At 53.5% G+C, this 25,414-nt stretch overlaps 1 protein-coding gene, 1 long non-coding RNA gene and 1 pseudogene across 3 annotated transcripts; 1 reads left to right on the top strand and 2 right to left on the bottom strand.

Annotated features, from left to right (window-relative positions):
- Positions 1 to 799: 799 nt before the first annotated feature.
- On the bottom strand, positions 800 to 8,026 carry NMUR1 (neuromedin U receptor 1). The gene is given in 4 exon segments (XM_077757971.1): positions 800 to 2,054; positions 4,518 to 5,406; positions 7,803 to 7,867; positions 7,870 to 8,026. Coding segments are annotated over 4 exon segments (1,494 nt in total). The 3' UTR covers positions 800 to 1,671.
- A 4,264-nt stretch (positions 8,027 to 12,290) lies between these two features.
- On the top strand, positions 12,291 to 18,112 carry LOC144227018 (stromal membrane-associated protein 1-like; annotated as a pseudogene).
- A 1,906-nt stretch (positions 18,113 to 20,018) lies between these two features.
- On the bottom strand, positions 20,019 to 22,612 carry LOC144226563 (uncharacterized). 2 transcript variants are annotated; one of them, XR_013333681.1, is made up of 4 exons: positions 22,410 to 22,612; positions 22,169 to 22,303; positions 21,394 to 21,466; positions 20,019 to 20,857 (listed from the first exon to the last, which is right to left on the bottom strand). It is a non-coding gene; the product is annotated as an uncharacterized LOC144226563 (long non-coding RNA). The 2 variants fall into 2 exon arrangements; XR_013333680.1 differs by having other exon boundaries at positions 20,019 to 21,466.
- Positions 22,613 to 25,414: the final 2,802 nt, after the last annotated feature.

Here is a 25,414-nt window from a genome sequence, read left to right as displayed (position 1 = left end):
CACCGGCAAAGATGGTATTTAATCATTTAAAATGCACTCACTTTTGCTTATGCGTACTTTCTAATCTTTCTACAAAGAGCATTCGAAATGTTTATAATTGAATTTCAAAACTCCAGAACATTACGCACAACCCTGTACAATCTCTCCACGTCACAGGGAGAACCTGGACAAGAGACCTGTGTCACGCTGCCTTCTTCACTCTGGGTACCCGCAGCACCCACCAGGGAGGCTGGGGTCCTTCCACAGCCGTCTTCGCTCAGGCAGGGAACGGGGTCCACAGACGTGTAGTAGGTCGAGTTCCAGCAACGGAGCGGGTCCTGACCGAGCCCGGCGCCAGCCCGCATGCGTTTGGGATGGGGCTCCGTTTCAGGACTTACGCACTTGTCCCTGTCTCTCTTCTCACCTCACCCAGCCCCCAGCAAAGGTGTCCTCACAGTCACTCCTTGTCCTTGGTTGGCCCATGTCTCTCACCTCTGGAATCCTCTGGTCCGCCAGGCCCGGGGTTCTGCCCCTCAGGCCCCCCAACCGGCCCATGTAGAGGCAAGGCCTGAGGCAGGCAAGGGGCCTCACCCCCACGCTGGCCCTCAGTTGGCGTCAACAAAGAACGTGCCCAGAGTGGCTCTCTGTGCAGGGGGTGGGGGCACATGGAGGTCAGAGAGGGAGTAGGAGTTGGGGGGTGGTGACGAAGTAGAGTCGTTTCTGCCTGGTCGATCTTGGGTTTTCCATCAGTTTTGTTACAAGCAGTGACTTATGCCCATGCACAGAAAACCACTGGCAAAGCACCCAAGTGTGACCCTATAGAATGTCGGGGTCCCTTTCATTTTTTTTTAAAACAATTTTAATGTTTTTATTTCTGAGAGAGAGAGAGAGACAGCATGCGCAGGGGAGGGTCAGAGACAGAGGGAGACACAGAATCCAAAACAGGCTCCAGGCTCTGAGCTGGCAGTCAGCACAGAGCCCGATGTGGGGCTCGAACCCACAAGCGGTGAGATCGTGACCTGAGCCGAAGTTGAACGCTTAACTGACTGAGGCACCCAGGCGCCCCAGGGCCCCTTTCATTTTGCGAACAAGGGACCAAGGCCTGGAAAGGTGATGCCACACTGCAAGGTGGTGGCAGCAGGGCTGAGATTGGCACCAGGCCCCCCGGATCCCTGACACCCCCGCCACCCAGGACTACACCAGGTGGAGATCCAGACCAGAAGGGGCTGACAGGGGGGCCACGGAGGGCCAGGATGGTGGGGGCCCCAGGTACAGGCCAAGAACCAGAGAGGGCCACACCGGGCCAGGACCTGCAGAACCTCAACGAGAAATGGGAAGGAAAGGTGGGACCCCATGATAAAATATCAGAAAATGGGGGTGGGGATTGGGTTGGGGGAGAGCCCAGATGGAGGCTTCCTCTGCCCGTTAACCAGCTGCCATGTTTTGTAGAAGAAAGACTTCGCCTGTGGGCCTGGGGCTCTGGAGGGCAGATAACGACCTTACATCGCTTCCAAACCTTGGGTGAGGGTAGGAATCACTGAGGTGTCAGTCAGAGTTTACAGGCTGAAGTGGGGATGGGACACAAAGGGGGACAGGCCATGAAGACACCCCAGCAGAGGAGGGTGAGTGTGGCTTCCCAAAACTGCGTGTGGTGCTCTGGTCTCTCTGGTGGAAGCTGCTTCAAGGCTCTACTCAGAAGGGGTCCATCTCTTGCTGCCCCTCTTGGCCACCATTCTCAGTCAGAGGGTGGGCCCTGATGCCTGGGGAGCCCAGGTCATACAGGGTGCTGCCCATGGTCACCCTGCTGAGGCTGTGGGAGCTATGGCGGGGTCTGTGGTAGCGGCACTGAGCCCCCAAGCACAGGGCTTCCTGGAAAGTCTCCCTGAAGCGGCTCGACATGAGGTTGTAGAGCACAGGGTTAATGGCCGAGCTGAGGTAGAAGAAGACGCCGGAGATAACATGCACGTACTGGAAGGCCAGGTACACGTCCTCGGTCCAGCTGGACACAAAGCTCCACATGAGGCGATCAACGTGGAAAGGGGCCCAGCAGATTCCAAACACCACGACCAGCACAACTGCGGGGGCACAGAGGAGAGATTTGGTGCTTACCAGAGCCCTCTCGACTGCCTTTCCTGGGCTTCACTGTAGGCTGCCCACTCTCACCTCACCACCCCCGCCCATTGTCCAGATGGAAGTTTCTAGAAGTTTGCCTGCCCTGGCCTTGTCACCGCTTTCAGAGAGGCTGGTCCCACCACTGTCACTGACTGGGCAGTGGGCATGTGCTCTCCCCCCGTCCCCCAACCAGCCACAGTCAACTGGGCCAGGTGTGGATGCCTGAGCCAAACTGGCCCAGTCAGGCTCTTCCACCACAGAGTTTGGAACTAGGTGACTGACTTCTTAGTCACTTCACCCAGCTTCCCAGAGCTTCCCTCCAGCTCTGGTGTTAACCAGCCATGCCCTTACTTGGGTCTCTGTCATGGGCTTGCCTCGATTTCTCTTTATTCTTTGTGTTTGCTTCTCTGACTCCCTATCTTTCCCCTGAGTGCCTTCCCCACCACACCCCGGCACGGTTTTCCCTCCTAATCCAGGATTTCCATCAGGATGCTGCTTACAACATCCCCACCAGGCCCTCGGAAAGTGAAGGTGGGGGAAGGAGGGGAGAGGCGGGAAGAGGAGAAGGCCAGAGCCCCAGTCCAGCAAGCAAGGTAAGCTTAAGGAAACTCCCCAGCTTCCCAGGGGGAGAGCCATCCCAGCTGAGCAGACTTGGCCCCCTTGGGGCAAGGGAGCAGAAAGCAGAGGCAGAATGGGCAGGAAGCAGGGGGTCACAGAGCTGAGGGGCAAGCTTGGAACTCTGGGCTCAGCCCCATTTCAGGGAGCATCACAAGTGGCCTTGGGCTCTGGGACACTGTTTCTGGAGGACACAGGAGTGGGTCTCTCGCTGGGAATGGGGCAGTCCCCTATATAAGCCCGTGGCTTTGACCAAGGTCTCACTAGCTCTGTCTTGCCCTGGCTCACTCCACCTCCCTGATTCAGGCCCTGCTAGGGTAGGGCAGGATGGGGACGAAATCAGTGATTGGCTTAGTATCATTTTGTCTGGCTTCCCCAGGGCCACTGTTTTTGAAAAAGCACCAGATCTAGATGACAGTAACATCCAGAGCCTCAACCCAGCTGGGCTTGCCACGACCTGCCCCAATCCACACTTCTGCCCTGATTCTCCTGTGCACTGACATTGCCCTTCACAAACACACCTCCTGATGAGCCTCCTTTAGACAGCAGTGGTCGTTCCTGTGGTCTCCTAGGAACCACAGATATAGCATGGAGGGAATGTGTCATCTTACCCCTCCAACACCTTGCTCCTCTACTTTGGGGAACTTTGCTTCCCCGCAGATCCCACCATGTGAGTCCATGGGGACTGCAAACCTCAGAATCCTGCCACTCTGGCCTGGGGGCGGGCTATGACCTAAACCCACCAATCAGAATCCTTCCCTGGGATTTTTCAACAGCCACTAAGGGAAGCAGGCAGTTCCTTAAGAAAGGAGAACTCTGGGGCTCCGGGGTGGCTCAGTTGGTTGAGCCTCCGACTTCGGCTCAGGTCATGATCTCACGGTTCGTGGGTTCGAGCCCCGCGTCAGACTGTGAGCTGACTGCCAGCTCAGAGCCTGGAGCCTGTTTCAGATTCTGTGTCTCCCTCTCTCTCTGACCCTCCCCTGCTCACGCTGTCTCTCTCTCTCAGAAATAAATAAAACATTAAAAAAAAAATTTTTTAAAAGAGAGGAGAACTCTGTGCCCATGGCCATGTCTCCAAGCTGCTCCAGGGAAGGACAAATGAGCAAAGATGAAAGACCTGGAGACGCAGCTCCCACAGACAGCTCCACCATCCTGGAACCCAGCCACATGCCCCTGCCCTATCTGTGGATTGGTTCCCTGAGCCAGTGTGCCACCTACACATGTGGACGGGCCTCCATGCTTAGAAGGACCCTAGGCTGAGTGGCTTAGTTTCAGCTCAACTATTGCTGTCTGGACAGTTTTGTTTTTTTTTAATGTTTATTTATTTTGAAAGAGAGAGAGTTAGAGCACGAGTGGCGGGGGCAGTGAGAAGAGGAGAGAGGAGAGAGAGAATCCCAAGCAGGCTCTGTGCTGAAGGTGTGGCCATGGGCCACAATGCGGGCCCATGAACCGTGATATCACGACCTGAGCAGAGCTCAAGAGTAGGACGCTTAACCGACTGAGCCGCCCAGGTGCCCCGCGATCTGGACAGTCTTAGTGATTTTTGAACAAGGGACCCTGAATTTTCATTTCACACGGGACCCCACAAATTATGTGGCCCATCCTGCCATTTATCTTCGGTGTGAGTTTGTTACAGAGTAATCGCACGGGTGCATGCACACACACAGGACAGGGTGGGGGTCAGTGGTGACAACTCCAAACTCCACACTCAGCCTCCACCTTAAACCCAGACACTCAGCCCCCAGGTCCCGGAAGCACTAGCCCCTTACCCGGGGCCTGGCTCCATCCCTCTTCCCCGTAGCAACACTTACACAGCATCTTGGTCACCTGTGTCCGGCCCCGATCCTGTGGCCGCTGAAACCTGTGGCTGTCGCTGGACTTGGCCCTGCCCCTGGCCTCCTGCCTGAGCAGCAGCAACCTCTCACGCTGCAGCCGAAGCCCGATGAGCAGATAGAGCACGCTGATGGTGGCCATGGGCAAACAGAAGAAGAGCAGAGTGGTGATCTGCACTACCAGGTTGTAGAGGGCCCGTGAGCGGACCAAGGTGCACACGGCTGAGTGGGGCACCGTGCCCCGGCAGGGCACCTCCAGATGCTTGATGCCGTGGAGGCTGGCGTTAGGCAGGGAACAGAGCACGGCGAGGCCCCAGATGGCTCCAAGCACACGGCGCACGTGGACCCGAGTCATCGTGGATCTGGCCTGCAGCGGGTGCACCACGGCCACATAGCGCTCCACACTCAGGGCCGTGACATTGAGCACCGAGGCCAGGCAGACCGTCTCGAAGAGCAGCGTGCGGAAGTAGCAGCCCCCCGCGCCCAGCAGGAAGGGGTAGTTGCGCCACATCTCGTAGAGCTCCAGGGGCAGGCCCACGAGCAGCACCAGCAGGTCTGACACAGCCAGGCTGAGGAGGTAGTAGTTGGTGGGTGTGCGCATGGCCTTGTGGCGCAGGATGACGGTGCAGGTCAGCCCGTTGCCCACGGCGCCCACCACGAAGATCAGCAGGTACGTGGCGCAGATGGGCACAAACAGCTCCGTCTGCTGGGGCCCCCAGTACTTGAGTCTCAGTTCCTCATCAGTCAAGTTCAAGTCCTCAGGGCCAAAGACCCCCCAGGTCCTACTGCCATTGCAGGGCACCAGGCTCCCTGCATCTGTCGGGGACATGTCTCCAGGGAGGATGGAGCAGTTGAAGCAGAGAGGAGTCTGTGGGACAGAAGAGAGAGACTCCCAGAAAAGTCACTCAAAGATCCCTGGTAATCCTCTAACCCAAAGGTGCCAGCGACACTAAGAGGAACATTATTTTATATACCACTGAGAAACAAAAAAATGTCATCCGTTGTAAGGTGTATAACAGTTTCAGAGATGTAAAAATGGACACCTTGGAAATGATAAAAGCAGAACTCAGTCGGGGCGCCTGGGTGGCTCAGCTGCTTAAGTGTCCGACTTCAGCTGAGGTCAGGATCTCTGTGGGTTCGAGCCCCGCATGGGGCTCTGTGCTGACAGCTCAGAGCCTGGAGCCTGCTTCGGATTCTGTGTCTCCCTCTCTCTTGGCCCCTCCCCCACTCACACTCTGTCTCTCAAAAATGAATAAATGTTAAATATTTTTTAATTTTTTAATGTTTTATTTATTTTTGAGAGAGATAAGAGACAGTGTGAGCAGGGGAGGGTCAGAGAGAGAGGGAGACACAGAATCCAAAGCAGGCTCCAGGCTCTGAGCTGTCAGCACAGAGCCTGACGCGGGGCTCAAACTCACAGACTGTGAGATCATGACCTGAGTCGAAGTCAGATGCCCAACCAACTGAGCCACCCAGGCGCTCTGAGCTGCTTATAGCTCAGAGCCTGGAGCCTCCTTCAGATTCTTTGTCTCTCCTTCTCTCTGCTCCTCCAATGCTTATGCTCTGTCTCTCTTTGTCTCTCAATAATAAATAAAAATGTTTAAAATAAAAATAAATAAAAATTTGTTTTAAAAAGCAGGACTCAGTTATAAATTTCACAATCCACCGAAGCTTTAAATAAAGAATGGACCGTCTGGAGCATGGGCTTTGCGGTCAGCAGTCTCCCCTTGGGTCTGTCCTCTTTCAAGTCCTGGACTTTGGGAGAAGGACTCAGTTTGGGCATCTGTAAAATGGGCACTGCATGCAGCATCTTATCAGTACGGATTTTAAGAACAAGGGCTCTGGAAGCAACTTGGATTCAAATCCAGCCCCTTCAGTTCTGGGCTGTATGACCATTTGTAGGGGAACCTCTCTGTTTCCTTACTACAAGGATCCAGGGAGTTTAATCTACAACAGATATTAACGCGGGGCCTGCTTGACCCACAGAAGGGCCTGGTTATCAGCCATCTCTCAGGGAGGACTGAGTCACTGTGGGAATCAAGTGAGGGGGGCAAAGGGCTAAACACTAGAATGCTAACCCCAAAGTTGGTTCTTGTTTCTGTTTCCTATCACCTGCACTGCTAAAAGTTGAAATATTTGACAACGTTGACAAAGTCACGCCAGTTTAGGGGCCCCCTCGCCTCTGTTGGGTCCCTATGGCTGCCAGGCCACAGGATATAGTGGTTAAGGACCCAGACCACAGAGCTAAACACCCTGGCTTGGGGTCAAATGCCAGCTCGGCTACACTCTAGCCTCTGCAAGACCTCTCCTCACTGTGCCTCAGTCTCCTCATCTGTAAAACGGGGGTGTCCACAAAGCTTACCTCACAATTTCTGTGAAGATTAAAAGAGGGAACACATATAAAGTTCTAAGGAGTGTGCCTGGTACCTTCTAGGTGCTCAGTATCAACGCATAGGAACACTTATCCTTACTTCCCGCATGGAAAAGGGAAAATCGGTGCAAGGCAGGGGCACTTGGCTGGCTCAGTAGGTAGAGCCTGCAGGGCTGTGAGTTTGAGCCCCGCGTCGAGTGTGGGGATTACTTGAACATAAAATCTTAAAAAGAAAATAAAAAGGACAGTCCAAGGGAGATGGGGCGGGGGCCGAAATAGGATGTGGCTGGGCAGCTGGGGTGGTGGCACAGGCCAGGCGCCGGCGACTGTCCTCTGAGCGTCCCCGCCACCCCTCTCCTCAGAGCCACCTCGGATATTCAGGCTCCGTGCCTGGACCCTCTCCCCATTGCTTCAGCTCCATTTCCTCTTCTGAACGGGCGCTTGGGGCATTCCCGTCGCCCGTGTGCCTGCGCGGCCACGTTCAACTTTCCTTCTAGGTCCTTTTCTGTCCCAGGAATGCTTAATCCAGAATATCTTCCTTCTCACCAGAACCTCCACCCAGAAGTCTCCCAGCCTGCCTGCCAGCCCCCCACCGGCTCCGCGCAATCTGGGATGGGCGCATTTTCACCCACCCGGGCGGTTCACCTGCCCGCCTCCAGGGCTGGGCCGGGGGCCGCGGGGAGGCGCTGNGGAAGGGCCGCGCCGCCCGCCCGGGCCGGCAAAGAGACAGAAGTAACCCGGAGGCTGCGAGTCCTCCGAGAAGGGGGGCGCCTCGGCGGGTCCCTCCGATCCCCGCCGCCCTGGGGAGACCCTCTGTGCGCGCTTGCCAGTCCCGCGCCCCAGCCCCGTCCGGCGGCCGCGCCCTCGGCCTCGACGGTATCGCGTTCACCTACCATCCCGTAAGCAGCTGGAGACATCGAGGCGCACGGCGGGCGGCGGAGACCGACGGGCAGACGCGCGCCAGGAGCCAGCAGACTGGCGGCGGGACGGCGGCCGGCTCACGAGTGGCCCGCCCTGGAGCCCCGCCTGTAGTCGGGGTGATCCGGAAGGGACCGCCACCAGGGGGCGGTGCACCCCCCACCCGCCTCGCCGCAGCGCTGGACCCAGACACCCTCATCTGCGGGTCCCCACACCGACGCCTGGTTGTGTTTGGCGTGACTCTCCCAGGAGCACCATTATGGAACTCCCACGGAACCCTAAAGGAACCCTTACAACAACCCTTTTAAAAATGAGAAAACCGAGCCTCGGAGAGATGAAGCGCCAGCGGTCTGGGTCTCACGCCCTGCCCGGGTCTCCAGAGTGCTGACTTTTAGCCCAGCTCCTTATTATGGGGTCTCTCCGGCCCCCGCCTCCTCCTGCCGCACATTTCAGAGGCACCTGAAAGTCCACGTGCCCCAACGGGTCTCCTCTCCCTCTCTGGGGGGAGGGGGGCCCCAAGTCCCAGGGCGACAGTCCCCACCCCCCTGCCTGGGGTTCCCAGCCCCTGAGCGCATCTCAGGACTGCTGCCTGCTGGGGGAGCCCCCGGCCTCCCTCCCTCCAGCCTGTGCTCCCACTGCCCAGGCTTCTTCCTGAGTCCCCAACACTTCACTCCTCTGCTGGAAAACGTTCCCAGCACCTCTCCCCCTCCCCCACTTTCTTCCGGAAAAAGAACAGACCAAAGTCTAGCTTGGTGTTGGACCTCCATGCCCCACTTGCCTTCCTGGTCCCCCTCTCACTATGTTCCTTTCCCCCAAATACCCTCCCTCTCATCCATTCAAATGTATCTCCTTCCCTCTCACCCCACCTCAGCCCTCCCCCCCTCCCCCGGGAAAGGAGGGAACTGTAGGGAAGAGTCTGAGCCTCTTCCTGCTCCCCCAAGCAGGGAGCCCCTTCCCTGCTCTGTCCCCTCTTCCAAACAGCTCCTTAGCTGGAAGTTATTTCATCAGGAGCTTTCTAGATAGATGGATCTTACAGGCCCAAATGATGGCTCCTGGGCCTCTTCCCAGGGCCTGATTCATTTAGTCTGGGCAAGGTCCAGCAACCTTCGTTTTCGACAAACACCCTCCAGGGAGCCCCAGGACCCAGAATCACACTTTGAGAAGTACTGGGAGGGGTTAAATACCCAGGACCCAGAAGGGCTGCTGTGAGCAGGGTGAATGGGGAAGAGGTCAGCCTCTCTGTGCCTTGATTCTCCTTCCCGTGGAATGTGTAACCATGCGTGCCTTGAAACATCAGTGCGGAGATTTAGCACAGGGCTGGCGTGCAGCCAGCACTCAAAAACATCTATGTAATCACAAGTGGAGGTGTGACCTTCTTGCTCCCAGACTTTCCCTGCCTCCCCTTCCCCCATGAGTCACTGTCTGGCCTTGGGGACTGGGAGTCAGACCCTCTCAGAGCCTCCACAAGCCCTGCCTTCCCAGGAACTCCACATGTAAACACAACCTCAGGCACAGGGAAGTTGTAGGCCAGTGCAGGGGCAGATGTCCCCGAGGAAAAGATTCTGGGGTATCCCTGAGAATTAACTACTCAACCCCAGATGCGTGACCCCATGCAGAACCTTCAAGGTCCGGGCTGCTATTGTATCAGAGGAGCAGTGAAGGGTAGGCAGCATCCCTGGGAAACAGCCCACCATGGGGTCACAGGCAGCACTTAGCATGTGATGAGCATTGTCGACCCCTGCCCCCATCACTGGACTCACACACGCATGCTCACATGCACCACTTTGCACATGCTCCGAGCATCCTGAAACCTACTGTGGACCCCTTGGAGAAGCTCAAAGCCCAGGAAAGGAAAGGGAAGGACCTATTCCCACCTTACAGAGGCAGAATGGCTCCTGCCCAGAGGAATTCGTTACAGCTGGCAGCATCATTCACAGCATTAACTGCAATCAAAGACCATGGCAGGCTAAATAAAGGGGTAGCGCCCCCCCCAAAAGGGGAGGCCCAGTGGCCACCCCTGCACTGTTCTGAGGGCTCTGGGTGTCCCAGCCTCAGGCCTGAGTTCAAGACCGCCATGGCAGCATGGCCCCATCAGAACTGACGGTCTGCCACTGCCTCCCTGGCCCCTCCTGAGGCAGCCTCTCCAGGGCCACGTTCCCTGGGGATACCGCAGGGCTGAGGCCTGGAGTAAACGCATCCTAAATTTTATGTGAGGTATACCTCAGTCTCCTGAGCTGGGCTGGCGGCCATTTGCCCAGACCAGGGTGTCAAGGGCCCCACTCTGCACAATCGCACTTGTGCTGAGGGAGTGCCTCTGGGTCTATGGGCAGCAGCCGGGAGACCTCCCAAGTCCTGCAGCCTGTGCAGGGCTCACGGGGCCTGAAGTACATAGTAGCCCATAGCCCGCCCTTACCCTGCTCAGAGCCACAGAAGGGTGGCTGCCCCAAGCCAAGTTTTCACCAGCACCACCTGAGCAGCTTCTAGAACATTCACCATTCACCTCCACCCCTCCCCCTGCTTTACTGCCTACAGAGACCAAACAAGGAAGATGAGGTGAGCTTGGGGACACCAAGGGACTGGATGGGAGGGAGGAATTGTTCTGAAGCCTAGGCAGTGGGGCGAGCCCAGGACCCACCAGTAATCAGGCTCAGCAACCATGGAGCGTTGGGTATAGTGAACATTTAGAGTGGGGACAGTGGCCACGCTTACCTAGGAACTTCTCCAGGTCGGACACCTCTCACCTGGCTCTGCTGGGCTGGACCCAGGCCAAGCCATGGCCAAGGGAGAGAGGAGGAAAGGTCTGAGCCCCTTCAGAGTGTGTGTGGAGAGTTCTCCAGTGCAGGGGCTAGGATTGAACGGCAGGGAGCCACGCAGCCTGGGTGTGGTCATCCGCCCTCCCCAAGTCCCCAGGCCTGGATCTGCTCACAGAAACCAGCACTCTTCCCAAGGAGGGAGAAGGCAAAGGAAGGCAAGGAAGAGTGAGGCCTGCATGAGAACCCTTGCTCGCCCTGCCACAAACTGGCTGTGTGGCCTTGGACAAGTCTCCGTGCACTCCAGACCCCAGCTTCCTGGTCTGCAAAACAGCAAGAACAGCACTTGCTTCTCTAGATGCTAAGTGAGATAACGTGGCTTAAAACACCCAGGGGTGACACACTCAAGAGATGGTAACCATAACTATGCTTGGAATTCTCTGGAAGATACTAGAAAGCTGCCAGGAGTCAGGGCTGGGGTGGAAGCTAGAGGACAGAAGAGCTTGCTCAGCAGGGCTTAGAAGGGCAGGGTCCCCCACAGCCTGGGGCAGGGAAGCTATGCCCCAGTGAGAAGAAGGAAAAGACAGACGTGTGGGGAACCTGGCCACAGTGCAGGGGGCCCAGCCCAGCAGATGGACCTCGGGGGTCAGCGGCTGAGACCTCAAGTTATCGCCTCTGCCTCTCCCACCCACGGAGAAGGCCACTTGGGACTAAGTGTCTGGCTCCTTGCCGTCTGAGGGTCACGCAGCCTGGTCCTCAACCATCCCAGTCTCTCCGGCAGGGTCTGGGCTGCAGAGTCAGTCCACTCGTGGCCAAAGAAAGGGAGGACAGACTCGGGTCGCACATGGAGAGCGCCAGAAAATGCCTGGGTCTCTCTTGTCCTGAGTCCGCGTGTCCTTGATCCCACCCCAGGGTGGGGCTAGTTGTTACTGGTGCTCCCAGTACCTGCTGGTCCACACAGCCTTCTCAGCTAACAAACCACAGAGAGGCCCCTCCCGGGATCTTCCGTTATGAATGCTCACGGTTAGCTCAGAACCAAAGCTCCTGACCTCCAGCCGGTGACTGCTGTCAGAGGGCTTGGGGACTCATTAGTCCACATCGGTTTGCTGTGTGTCTACCTTAGTGTTTTTGTTTTTCCTTTGAGTTTTTTACACCGGCATAATCTGAGTCAGTTGAAGCCATAATGTCCCTTTACCACTAAACATGTCCCTTCTGGTTTCATTTCGGTGTCCCATGAATATCATTCATTCCACCTGGGAGGAGTAAGCTCTTCTCACTTAGCACATCTGATAATAGGAAGCAGACGACTTTCAGATGGTCTGATGACTGTCTTACATTTTGTCATGGTTATTGCCATTCCCAAGGCCGCCACAGCCAACAGATACAAAAGCAGCAAATATTTGAAGTGCTGGTAAACAGAGGCTCAGGATCCCAAAGGAAATAACCAGAAATTGGAGAAAATAAATTACAAAACCCGCAGGTAGTGGAAAAAAGACAGTTGCTTGTGCATATGGAATGAGTCTTTCTAAGGCTGTCTTGAGGTAAGTGAAAAATGCCAGGCGTATCCACCAGCGGCCATGAAGCTTGGGGAAAGGGACGGAACATGGGGACACTGGGAGCGTGCGGTGGGGGGTTAGGCACCATTATGGGCACAGCAGACCCGAAGTGAAAAGAAGGCAGGAATCTGAGCACTTGAAGACAGAGGGCCAGGAGATGCCACTGCCGAAATTCCTGCTGCAAACCATAGCTGGCTCTTGTGCCCAAGGTAAGGATCTGGGTTTGCAAATATCAAAACTGACTTGAGCTAATTTATGCAGAATTTCCTGATGACTATCAAGTAGCTGGAGGACCAGGGAGGCTTTGCAGCCCTGTGACCCACCGCCCCAGGCATGTAGCCTGAAGGCCTGGTGGTGTGGCCCTGCACCTCCCGGATGCTGGCCCTGGGGCTGGGACCACACCCTTTCTTCTTTAAGGCACTTGCCTGGACTTCCTGCCCTGGGTGAGGCTTGGGATGCCATGAAGTGAAGTTGGATCCGACCTGGTGTTCTCACTGCTTGGGACAGGTGAGCCTTCGGGCCTTCTGGAGTGGAAGAAGGCAGGTTCCCCCGCGTGAGTCATCCCTGGCAGACAAGCGCGAGAGCCACGCAGCTGAGACAAAGCATGTGTGTCCCTGCCACTCAGGGGGTCAAGGGCCCTTCCAATGCACCAACCTCAGTAAAAGGGGCCAGCGGCTCATGTGGGCACAGTGAGGCCCGGCTTTGGGGGTGGGGATGGGGTTGTCCCAAAACCTTTTTGGAGAAAGATGCCCAGGAGAACATATATCTACAGCGAAGATAAGAGATTCCAGATTTTAAAACTCAAAAAGACCAGCTTTGGGGGAGCCACATCCAAGAACTGAAAGTTTAAACTACTTTTCTGATCTTTTTGGACTCAAAAACCTCAAAAACAAAAACCAAAACCAAAATCCCAGCAGAGTTATAAACAGCCTGTTCTCAAGTAGAAAACGTCAGCTACTCTTGCCGGCTGCCTTAGGATGGAGGTTATGACAAACGGGCCTTAATTAAACACAAGGAAGCAGCGAGTCTGAGGCGTTAAGTAACTTGTCCAAAGTCCCATAGCTAATAAGTGCTAGAACTGGGATTTGGAACTAAGTTTATCCGCATGAAAACCTTNCCCCATTTCCAAAGACAATCAAATTTCAAGAATCTGGGCTTAAAAAAAAAAAGTCCACATGCATTCTTCGCCCCCTAAGAGACTGGATTTTTGTGGGCATGCCTCACCTGGTTCCGCTCCTCAAGCCCACGTTGCCTGTCCCTCACTGGGTTATGAGTTTTCTTCAAGAACCACCCTGCCTGATTCTTAGTGGCCCTGAACTGCTCATAGGTGGCACCTTCCATGGGCTGGTCTGTTTGCTCCATGTTCCCGGCCCGTGGGCAGCCACTGAGCGCCTTTCCCTGGAGCATCGGTACCCATTTGCCTCTGGAACTTTTGGAGAAACTTCAAGAGTTTCCTAGTTAGGGCTTGGTGCCTTCCCAAGGGTCAGAACGTGTGGTTGCAGCTCAGAGGCTGTGAGGTGAGTTTCCAAGGATGCAGTTTTATGATCACTCTTCTTAAGCTCTTGAGGTGGGGGGCAGGGAGGTGCATGTTGCTTAGACTTTCTATGCCTCAGTTTCCTCATCCATAATGTGGAGATAACAACAGACCGACTCCTAAAGTCATGAGAGGATTAAATGAAATAATGGATGTAGAGGGCCCAGAAATCACTTAGCTGGCACTGGATAACTTTTTCAAATAAAAGAAAGTAGGTGCCTGTCTCGGAAGCTTGGTACCTTCTCTGAGCAAAAATGAAGTGATTTTTAATATTTCTCTTCTGAGCAGCAAGAGACAACAATGTAGAGGCTTCTCTATCCCCCAGGCGGGGGCCGGGGGGCAGTCCGCACAGAGAGGCCGGAGGAGTTACAGGAGGGAGGCAGCCCCATGCCCATGTAGGTGGCCGGGGCAGGCCTGTCTGCCCTCAAGCTAGTGTCCTGCCTTCCGGCCACTCATGTTCCCACGAACTTCTCAAGTGTGTTTGTGTGCAAGCACTGTAAACAAAGATGGAAAGAGCGGGCTGCAACGAGCAGGCCTTTATTAGGGCAGAACCAGTTGGGTCAGGCCGGGCCCCTCTACCTCAGGAAGGGGACCCAGGAGGACCCCAGCCCCCACCTGGCTCCAGGCTGGCTCTTCCCCTGAGCAGAGGTCATTCTGCGGTGAACGAGGGCGGCTGCAACAAGAGCAAGGACTGGGATGTGTGACCTTGGACGAGTCCCTTCCCTCCCCCGACCTCAGCTTCCTCGTCTGCAGAATAGGGACACATAGGCCTAAGCTTCCAAGTTGTCCCTGCTTCTCCCCACCTTTATCTGGGAGGCAGGCAGGACACGCTCCTCCCTGCACGCAGCCTCTCAGAGGGGGACAGGCTTCCTCACCAGGGACGAGAATGACAGCGTTGCTGGAGACAAATTGGGCAGCAGGTACCAAAATGTAGAGATGTAGCCCTTTGGCCCTGCAACCCCACCTCTAAAAATGTATGGAAAAGAAGAGTAGCTCAGAGTCCACCTGCGGTCCTGGAGGCTCCGGCGTGTTCACCCCGCTGAGCTCCTGCCCATGACCGCCGCAGCCACTGCCCGGGGTCCCTGTCCGGGGGATGGTGACGTGCTCTGGCCGCGAGGAGGCCCAAGCTGAACGAGCAGCACCAGTTCATCCTGTCCAAGGTGCTGGGGGAAGAGACAACATAGACTCCGTGAACTGCAAGGTCAAAGGTCCTCGTCGGGCTTCCTGGAGGATTGGGGTGTTTATTTGCATCAGGTGTGCTGGAGTCCATAGAAATCTTGGGGTTCGTATATCCAGGGTCAAGTCAGTCAACCCGGACCAGTGGACATCAGAACAGATACAGTGCATGCAAGATATGGGAAATGCTAAAGCTAGACTAGTCTATAAAGCCAATCTTCCAGAGACCTTTCGAAGATCACAGGTATGTCAAGCAGTGGAATTCTTTTTGTCAGAGATAAATATGAAAAGAAGAAGTGCTATGATAAAAACGCAATAGTTATTACAAATAAAGAAAAGGGGGGGACAAGGAAGAGACAAAGAGAAAGGCCTGCAAAACCTCTTACAATTGACAAGTTGCAGCAGATAGAAGATCGGCAGTTAGAGCTTTAAAAAAAAGTACCAGCCCTCGGGCGCCTGGGTGGCTCAGTTGGCTAAGCTTCCGATTTCGGCTTAGGTCACAGTCTTATGGTTTGTGGGTTTGAGCCCCGTGTAGGGTTCTGTGCTGACAGCTCAGAGCCTGAAGTCAGCTTCAGGTTCTGTGTCCCTCTCTGCCTCTGCCCCTCACCAGCTCACACTCTGTCTCTCTGTCTGTCTCTCAAAAATAAGTGAACATATAAAAATTAAAAATTAAAGTATCCGCTCTAAAAGAGCTGCAGAGCCCACTGTTGATTTTTTGGGACTTGATGCCCCTGCTGAGGCACCAGTGACCAATGGGAACGCAACCACGGTGCCAGCCCTGAATGATGATCTGGACACCTTTGGACCAAAGACTTCTAATCTCTTACCTCCAACTGTCTACACCCCCAGCTCCGCGGACGTCCTGTATACCTGCAGCTGCACCCCTGTCTCTATTAATATCTGGGGTTCTTGATCTGTTCATCAGCAAGCTCAAAGTCGGAAGAGGTGGGAAAGAAACAACGCCCCAAAGACCCCCATCTTCTCTCTGTGTGGTTCAGGAACCGTTCAGGAGCACAGTTCTCCTGGGGTGTCGATGGGACCCACAGATAAGCCATTTACCTCACAAGTACCGACTGTTTTTCAAGGCCTTCCATCGATGGGGACGCCTGTGCCTAACCTGCAGCTCCTCATCTTCTAGGAAAAGTGACGGGACGAGGGCAAGCCCGATGGGGGGCACACCCATGCCCAGAGGGTCTGTGGGAAACACACAGGCTGGTGTGACGTCACTTCCTCCACATGTGCTTGGCCCCCAAGGAGGAAGGGAAGGAAGGGTGGGTGCATCCCAGAGTGAGCTGAGCCTCCTGCAAGCTCGACAGCCCCAGCAGACTCTCTCGCAGATAAATCGGCAAATGGCTGGCGTGACTATCAGTAGTATGAACCCTCCAGTGGCTTTCGCCAGGCCCCCAACCCAACGGCAGGCTGGGCCGGAAGCTCATCGAGTCAGCCCCTCAGGCACAGCTGTGGAANCCCATTTGTTCATATTAAGAATTATCTGACTGGGGCGCCTGGGTGGCTCAGTCGGATGAGCATCCAACTCTTGATTTCAGTTCAGGTCATGATCCCCAGGGTCATGGGATCGAAGCCGCGTTGTGGTCCGTGCTGAGTGTGGAGCCTGATGAAGTCTCTCTCTCTCTCTCTCTAACCTCCCCCCGCCTCTCCCCTGCTTGGGCACGCACATGCTCGCTCGCTCTCTCTCTCTCGCAAATAAAAAAAATTTTTTTAAAGAAATATCTGATTGACCATGTTGGTCTGTACCAATTAAATTTGATGTGGGGATGCCTGATTGGCTCAGTCCATTAACCATGTGACTCTTGACTTGGGCTCAGGTCATGATCTCACAGTTTGTGAGTTTGAGCCCTGCAACAAGCCCCACTGCACTGTCAGTGCAGAACCTGCTTGGAATTCTCTCTCATCCTCTCTTTCTGCCCTTCCCCCAATCATGCACTCTCTCCCTCTCCTAAAATAAAGTTTAAAAAAAATTGAGGGGCACCTGGGTGGCTCAGTCGGTTGAGCGTCCATCTTCAGCTCAGGTCATGATCTCACAGTTTGTGGGTTCGAGCCCCGCGTCGGGCTCTGTGCTGACAGCTAGCTCAGAGCCTGGAGCCTGTTTCAGATTCTGTGTCTCCCTCTCTCTCCGACCCTCCCCTGCTCATGCTGTCTGTCTCTCTCTCAGAAATAAATAAACATTTTTAAAAAACAAAANTAAAGTTAAAAAAAATTGAGGGGCACCTGGGTAGCTCAGTTGGTTAAGCGTCCAACTTCAGCTCTGATCACAGTTTGTGAATTTGAGCCCCACATCAGGCTCTGTGCTCACAGCTGAGTCTGGAGCCTGCTTCAGATTCTGTGTCTCCTTCTCTCTCTGCTCCTCCCCCTATTCACGCTCTGTCTTGCCCTCTTTCAAAAATAAATTAACATTAAAATTTTCTAATTAAAAAATTTGATATGAAAAGCAAAAAAAAAAAAGAATAGTAGCTCAGATACTGAGATGAGCGAGTAAGAGGACACTAGGCACAGCCTTTCTGTAATAATGAAAAATTGGAGACAAACTCAATTTTCTTTGTCTTAAGTCCTGAAAGTAGATTCTTTTCTTTGCCTTAGTTGCTGCTTGTCCGCCTCCCTAAACCCATCTGCCTGAAGGCCCAGATAATTGATTGTTAATTGGCTTCCTCCTAGGGCTCTTAGCATCCCTGCAATTTCGCTGTGTTTGTACGAGAATCCAGAGTGCTCTTGTGCGTCAGAGTAGGTCCTGGGGCGGAAGGTGGAGGGGCAAGGCATGCACTTGAGTTGGGACACTTCCTCCCTGGCCAGAGCTGAAATCAGAGTTAGGCCAAAGGGGGCTGGCCTTCAGTGTGATAATGTCTATAACATGTTCTGGTTGAGGCCAAAAAGTCCAGGGACATAACACCCAGGAGCCACCCTCCTACTGAGGGATGGGAGTGGGCGGGGAAATGTCTCACACGATAGGCAGCTTCCAAGATGTGGCCTCCAATGATCCCGGTTTTCTGGGACTCACACCATGTGTAGTTCCTTCCCACACTGAAAATGGCTGAACTGTGCGATAGGATGTTACAGAAATGACGGTGTATGACATCCAAGGCTAGATCGTAAAAGAACTGCAGCTCCTGCCTTTTCCCCTTTGGATCGCTTGTTCTTGGTGGAAGCCAGCTGCCATGTGATGAGGGTGCTCAAGCAACCCGGGGGAAGGTGCACAGGGCAAAGCTCCATAAGGGCTCCTGTCAACATCCAACACTCCCTCCTCAGGCAAGTGAGATAGCCATGCCGCCATGTTGGAAGTGGCTTCTCCAACACAGTCAAACCCTCAGATGATTCCAGCCTCATGAGAGACCCTAAGCAGAACCCTGAGGTAGAACCTCCTAGATGAGCTGCTCCTGGATTCCTGACCCTCAAAAACTGTGTGATATAACAAACGTTTATTGTTTTTTTTATGTTTTTAATGTTTATTTTTGAGAGAGAGAGAGACAGCATGAAAGGGGGAGGGGCAGAGAGAGAGAGGGAGACGCAGAATCTTCAGCAGGCTCCAGGCTCTGAGCTGACAGCACAGAGCCCGATGTGGGGCTCAAACTCACAAATCGTGAGATCATGACCTGAGCTCAAGTCGGATGTTTAACCGACTGAGGCACCCAGGCACCACCAAATGTTTATTGTTTTTTTTTTAATGTTTTATTTATTTCTAGGAGAGAGAGAGAAAGACAGCGTGAGCAGGGGAGGGTCAGAGAGAGGGAGATACAGACTCTGAAACAGGCTCCAGGCTCTGAGCTGGCAGTCAGCACAGAGCCTGATGCGGGGCTCGAACCCACGAACCGCGAGATCATGACCTAAGCAAGAGTTGGACGCTTAACCGACTAAGCCACCCAGGCGCCCCCAAATGTTTATTGTTTTAACCTGCTAAGTTGTGGAGTGATTTGTTATGCGGTAATAGGTAATTAATTTTCTCATACAATCCTGTAGGAATGGAAAATGGCGCACCCACTTTGGAAAGCAGTTTGATGGTTCCTCAAATGATTAAGTAGAGAGTTACCATGTAATCCAGCAATTCCACCCCTAAGTATAGACCCAAGAGAAATGAAAACTTATGTCCACAGAAAAACTTGTACATGAATGTTTACAGCAGGATATAGTCAGGATAGTCAAAAGGTGGAAACAACCCAAAAGTTCATCAATGGACACGTGGAAAAGTAAATTGTGATATATTCATACAATGGAATATCATTTGGCCATAAAAGGGAATGAAGTAGTGATATATCCTTTAGCTTGAATGAGCCTCAGAGAGTGAAAGAAATCAGTCATGAGAATCCACATGTTTTATGATTCCTTTCATACAAAATTTCCAGAAGGCAAGTCTATAAAGACAGAAAGTAGGTTAGTGGTTGCCTCGACCGAAGTGGGGGATTGGGGAGATGGCTAAAGGGCATGGGATTTCTTCTTAAGGTTATAAAAATGTTCTAAATTTGACTATCAGAATGGCTAGCGTGTATTTGTGAGTAAACTAAAAATTACTGAATTGTCTACTTTTAATGGATCAATTGTATGTATATGAATTACATGTTAATAAAACTGTTTAAAACGCTGCTAATGAAGGAGTGCCTGGCTGCCTCAGTTGATAGAGCATGCAACTCTTGATCTCAGGGTCGTGAGTTTGAGCCCCACGTTGGGCATGGAGCCTGCTTTAAAAAAAATGCTGATAGCTTCCTTCCTCATTGGTGAGACAGCTCTGAGGAGTGTTCCACACAGTCTCTCAGAGGATCCCCTGTATGACTGAACCCAGTTCCCATGGCCACAACATGCCTGTTAATATGCACTCTCTTTTTGGGGCACCTAGGTGGCTCAGTTGGTTGAGCGTCCAACTTCGGCTCAGATCATGATCTCATGTCTTATGGGTTCGAGCCCCGCGTCGGGCTCTGTGCTGACAGCGCAGAGCCTGGAGCTGCTTCAGATTCTGTGTCTCCCTCTCTCTCTGCCCCTCCCCAGCTCACTCTCTGCCTCTGTCGGTCTGTCTATCTCTCTCTACATTAAAAAAATAAGCACTTTCTTTTCTCTCCTTCCTTCTTGGTCTAATTTCTGCACCCCATGCTTTCTGGGACCACATCTCAAGTACACGACTTCACCCAGTTCTTTTTTTTTTTTTTTAACACTTGTTTATTTTTGAGAGACAGAGAGAGCACAAGTGGGAGAGGGCCAGAGAGAGAAAGAGACCACAAATCCGAGCAGGCTCCAGGCTCCGAGCTGTCAGCACAGAGCCTGATGCGGGGCTCGAACTCACAAACTATGAGATCATGACCTGAGCCAAAGTCAGAAACTCAACAGACTGAGCCACCCAGTCGCCCTGACTTCACCCGGTTCTTGTCTCAAGGTTTGCTTCTGAGGGAACCAAACTAAAGCAATCACGGTCTTCAGGCTAGAGGTCAGGGTGCCCCGGCATGAGGCTGATTCTGCACCCATCCCCCGAGAACCCAGTGGAAGGATGGTGCCCACTGGCAGCCTGTCCAGGGTGAAGGCTTGAACCGAAGTCCAGAACAGTCACAGAGCTGACCTCTATCTCCCCGGCATGCCTGGCATCAGCCTGGCATGATTTGCATGCACACGTGCTTTGGGGGGTGGGGGGATAGTCAAACAGCCCAGCCTGTCACTGTCACTGCCCTTTACCCCAGAGTCAGGCTGCGTGGGACATGTTCATTTCCCCTTTGGCTTATTTTGCTTGTCTCTGTGGCTGGGCGTCATCTGACCACACGAACCACGAAGACAGAGGAGCCGGAGGCTGTGAAGGGCTGTGTGGAACTCCCTCTGGCAGACTCTGCAGGAGGGGTCAGACCCTCCCGTGGTGAACCAGAGGTATCTGACTGAGGGAAAAGAAGACTGCACGGCTAAGACTTGAAATTAAAGAAACGGGAGCGTCCCTGGAGGCCTCCAAGGCAGAGGGGCCTGCGTGGTAAGGCGCCGCCCGCACAGGTCACGCTGGCTGTAAACCTCACCAACTGTCACTGAGCACCGACGGCCTGTCAAACAGGGGATGGAAGGTTTTTGGGCTTGACTCGGCTTCGCACAGCAGCCTCCAGGCCCCGATTGGGGAATGGGTGCCTGGAACTTTATGCTTTCCCCGATTTAAGCCTGCTCAGCCTCGGTCAAATGCCATCGTCTTCAACCAGAAGACAGCCGGTGGGTGCTAATCCTTTCAGCACTCACACACAGGGCTACCCAAAGCAACAGAACTAAAGAGTTCTGATTGGCTCAGAGATTTCATGAGCCAGTCCTAGAATAAGAACTTGGATTTCACTTTTCATATATTTTACGGTGATGCTTAGTTTCGTGTGTCAAATGGGCGAGGCTACAGGACCTAGTTACTTATTCAAATGCTAATCTAAATGTTGCTGTAAAGGTATTTTGTACATGTGGTTAACATCTACAGGGAGTTGACTTTATTACTCTCCACAATGGGGGGTGGGCCTCGTCCAATCAGTTGAAGGCAGCAACTGCAAATCTGAGGCTTCCCTGAGAAGAAATTCCGCCTCACGGTGGCAGCATCAGCTCCTACCTGGGTTTTCAGCCTGCCAGCCTGCCTTACAGATTTCAGACTTGCCAGCCCTTCAGTTCACATCCGCCAATTCCTTTCAAAGAGAGAACGAAAAAGTATATATATCACCTATTGGTTTTGTGTTCTGGAGAGCTATGGCTGGTACATCTACCTTGAGAGGAAGGTAGGCCTGAGACGTGCTGTGTTGTGGGACATCAAAGACAGAGTGTCCACATTTCAGGGGGCATGAGCGTCCGTCCTGGGGGAGACAATGCCAAGGTCACAGGGAAACAAGTAGGGGATTTGCTAAAACATGTCCTGTGACTCTGCACCCGTAAATTGCATCTTGCTGTTGGTTTAACCAAATTGGCGAGGAAATGTAACTCCCACAAAGCTCTCCCAAGATAGTGCTGCAAGCAGAAAATGACACAAACCACTCAACGGTCTCACAGAACCCAGGTCCCACAGCCAGCTCCCACATGAATCAGAGCAGGTCACAGCACTGCCTGATGAAAATCCTCCAAGGATCTTGCAATAAACCCAAGTTTAGCGCAGCCTGAAGCCCAGCCTTGCCCACTTCTGCTCCCCTTCTCCTTCCCTTTGCTCTGCCAGCCCGCTCCCTGCCACCTCAGGACCTTTGCATGTGCTGCGAAACTCCTTTGTCCTGGTTCCTTGCTTGGCACCTTCTCATCCTTGGGGGCTCTGAGATGGCTTTCCTGACCACACATTCTGACATGCCCCCCCCATCCCTAAAACTATCTTCTGTATCCCCCGTGTAGGCCCTTTATAGACTTACCCCAGTCTGGAAGGATTTTGTTTGTTTTCATGCTTGTTGTCTCTGTCCTCACTCGAGTCTGGAAGTTCCAGAAGAATGTGCCGCATCATCTCATTCTCTTGTGCCTTCTCCACACCAGGTCATGGGAGGCGAAGCCTGATACATATTGAGTGACTGAATGATTCCTCCGCTCCTAAACTCATTCACATGCAGATCAGGCCCCCTCCCCAACCCCTGCCTTCCCACAGTGCCCTGGGCTGACCTGTCAGCCAGGGTGATCCTCAGTAGAGCCAGTCTAGCTGCCCAGGAGGCCAGCTCCAGGCCTGGAGGGAGGGGGACGTGGATACTTGCACAGGGTTACAGGGTTGAGCCTAAAGAGAAAGTCCTATCTGTGAACCAAGTAGAAATGGACTGAGCCCTGAAGGGTGTTCCCGGCAGAGAGAACAGCAAGGAGAGAGGCCTCAGGACAGCATCTCCAGGGACTGACGGGAAGCCAGAGAACCAGCCTCTGTGAGCCAGGAGGAGGGTGACGTGAGCAGAGGGAGGGCGGGGCCTGAGGGCAGTCTGAGACCCGCAGGGGGCTTTTCAGTAGGGAAATGATATGGTCTGGTCCACACGCTGAAAATCCAGATCATTTCTGGGCTGAGAGAGTGAGGAGTAGGGGTGAGAAGGAGACATTTTTTTAAAANTGTTTCAGAGTCTGTATCTCCCTCTCTCTGACCCTCCCCTGCTCACACTGTCTCTCTCTCTCTCTCCTAGAAATAAATAAAAATATTTTTTAAAAAGTTTATTTGTTTTTGAGAGAGAGAAAGAACAAGCAAACAGGGCAGAGAGAGAAGACAGGGGATCCGAAGGAGGCTCTGAGCTGTCAGCACAGAGCCAGATGTGGGGCTTAAACACACGAACTTTGACATCATGACCTGAGCCGAAGTCAGATGCTCAACCGACTGAGCCACCCAGGCCTTTTAAGACATTTTTTAAGCTAGGATATCAGACAGACTGCTAGATTTTTTTTTCACTATGTACATGTATTGTCTTAAAATTTAAGCACACAATCACCCTGACTGATAGGTAGAGGCGGGGCCATGCGGGCAGAGGAGATTTTGGTGGGGGCCTGATAGACTGCCCGCCTGACGTCCAGTCTCTTCCCCTCCTTTCTTCACCGACGGACCTTACTGTCTTCTCCCCCAAACGACCGTTCACACAACAGGTGTCTGCCTAAAAGACCAAGCTTCCCAAAGAGCAGATGCCACCTAGTAGAAGTTGCTGAGTGGAACTTTCAAGGAAATTGGTTAAAAGAGGGACAGGCGACTGATAAGGGCCATTTTTACCCTGTTCTGCTTTCCTTGACTTTGACCCTTTGTGACCTCCACTTCATGGGGTTACTTTCCACGGGAGTCCCTCATTCCTGAGTCGTGGAAGCCAACCTACAGCTTTGCTTTCGCCGCTCAAGCCCCTGAGATTCGTTGGTTATGATGGTTTCCAGGCTTTCTGTGTAACTTCCGAACCCCTGCCCTTGGCTTTGAAGGCCAACATCTGTCTCCCAATCTCCATGAGCCGTTTCTACTTCTCCTCCTACTCACTTCACTGGCTTTATGTCCCTCTGCATTCCTGGTGCCTGGGAGTTTCTCTCTTTGAGTTTAAACCTGGCTAGGTATTAAAAAAAATTTTTTTACTGTATTTTTTTTAATGTTTATTTTTAAGAGAGAGAGAGCATGAACTGGGGAGGGGCAGAGAGAGAGGGAGACACAGATCCTGAAGCAGGCTCCAGGCTCTGAGCTGTCAGCACAGAGCCCAGCGTGGGACTCGAACCCATGAACTGTGAGATCATGACCTGAGCCGAAGTCAGACACTTCACCGACTGAGCCACCCAGGCACCCCTATTTTACTGTATTTTACTCAGCATCCCCATGTACGTATAGTCACTTCGTGCATCCTGTCTTATCTTCTTGTTCATCTATAGCACACAGTTCAACAATTAATTACTTCAGCCTGTATATTTTGTCTCCCCAGCTATATGCAGACACTCCCAGTTACATTCCTGCAAAATTCATAATGAAGTTGAAGTCCTAACCCCCAGTTAGTGCTACTGTATTTGGAGATAAGGTCTTTAAGACATAGTTAAGGTTAGGGATGCCTGGGTGGCTCAGTCGGTGAAGTGTCTGACTTCAGCTCAAGTCATGATCTCAAGTTTCGTGAGTTCGAGCCCCGCGTCAGGCTCTCCGCTGCCGGTGGCGAATCTGCCTGGCATTCCAAACGAATGTTCCACTGGGCTGCTGGTCCCCAACAGCTATTCATAACATTTCCCAGCCCTCTTCCACCTCAGACCCCGGTCTCCAAGCTGCGACCTGACCCCCGGCCGGCCGTCTGTACACTCACGCTCTCCCTCCCTGGGAGTGGCCCTCACCAGGGCTTCCCGGATCCTCCGTGAACAGCTCCAGGCTCTGCTCTCCCTACCCGGCCCTGCCTTCTCTCCAGCCCTGCATTTCCAAACGGCCTCCTGGACATGCGCACAGGCTGGCCACCTTACCACTGTCCACATCAACAGCTTCGTCACGTCTCCAGCTCCGGTGAGCGGGCCTGTTATCGGGCTACACTGGGCTTCGACTTTACCCTGTTCTCACCATCCATCCACCAGGTCCCGTTGATTCAGCCTTCAAACTGCCCGTCACCTCGGCCTTTCCACCCCACCCCCAGAACCCCGCTTGGGCAGGGCCCCTTTTCCCCTAAAGGTCCTTCTTGGGAGAACTCAGAGGGTTTGCTGAGCAAGTAAAAGGAAAAAGGGGCGCGGTAATAGCTAGAAGAGGGGTGAGTTCCCCCTCCCCCAGTTAAAGGGTAAGAGGGANTGTCAAATTAGTTTCCACATAACACTCAGTGCTCATCCCCACAAGTGTCCTCCTCCATGCCCATCCCCCCTCCCCCCTGTTAAGTATTCAATTCTTGATCTCAGCTCTTGATTCCAGGGTTGTGAGTTCAAGCTCCGTGTTGGGCTCCACCCTCTGGGTGTGAAGCCTACTTAAAAAAGAGAGAGAAAGAGAGAGAGGAATGTCATTGGCCTGGTGCCCCCAGGATGATGGGCCTAGGGCAGCATCACGCAGAAGCCTGAGCCCAGAGCAGGCCACCCTCAAGGATTCGATAGCCAGGCAAAGGGAGGCCTGCAGCCACGGGCGGGTTATTGCCCGAGGACCCTCAGCCTGGGGTGCTGTAGCAGGGTGCACGGAGTGGGAGAGGAAGGGCTGAGAGAAACCCATCAGAGTGGGGGCTGGG

This window comes from Crocuta crocuta, unplaced genomic scaffold, assembly GCF_008692635.1.
Source record: "Crocuta crocuta isolate KB4526 unplaced genomic scaffold, BGI_CrCroc_1.0 scaffold290, whole genome shotgun sequence".
NCBI classification, from domain to species: Eukaryota; Metazoa; Chordata; class Mammalia; order Carnivora; family Hyaenidae; genus Crocuta; species Crocuta crocuta.
This window is presented reverse-complemented; position numbering and strand designations above follow the sequence as displayed.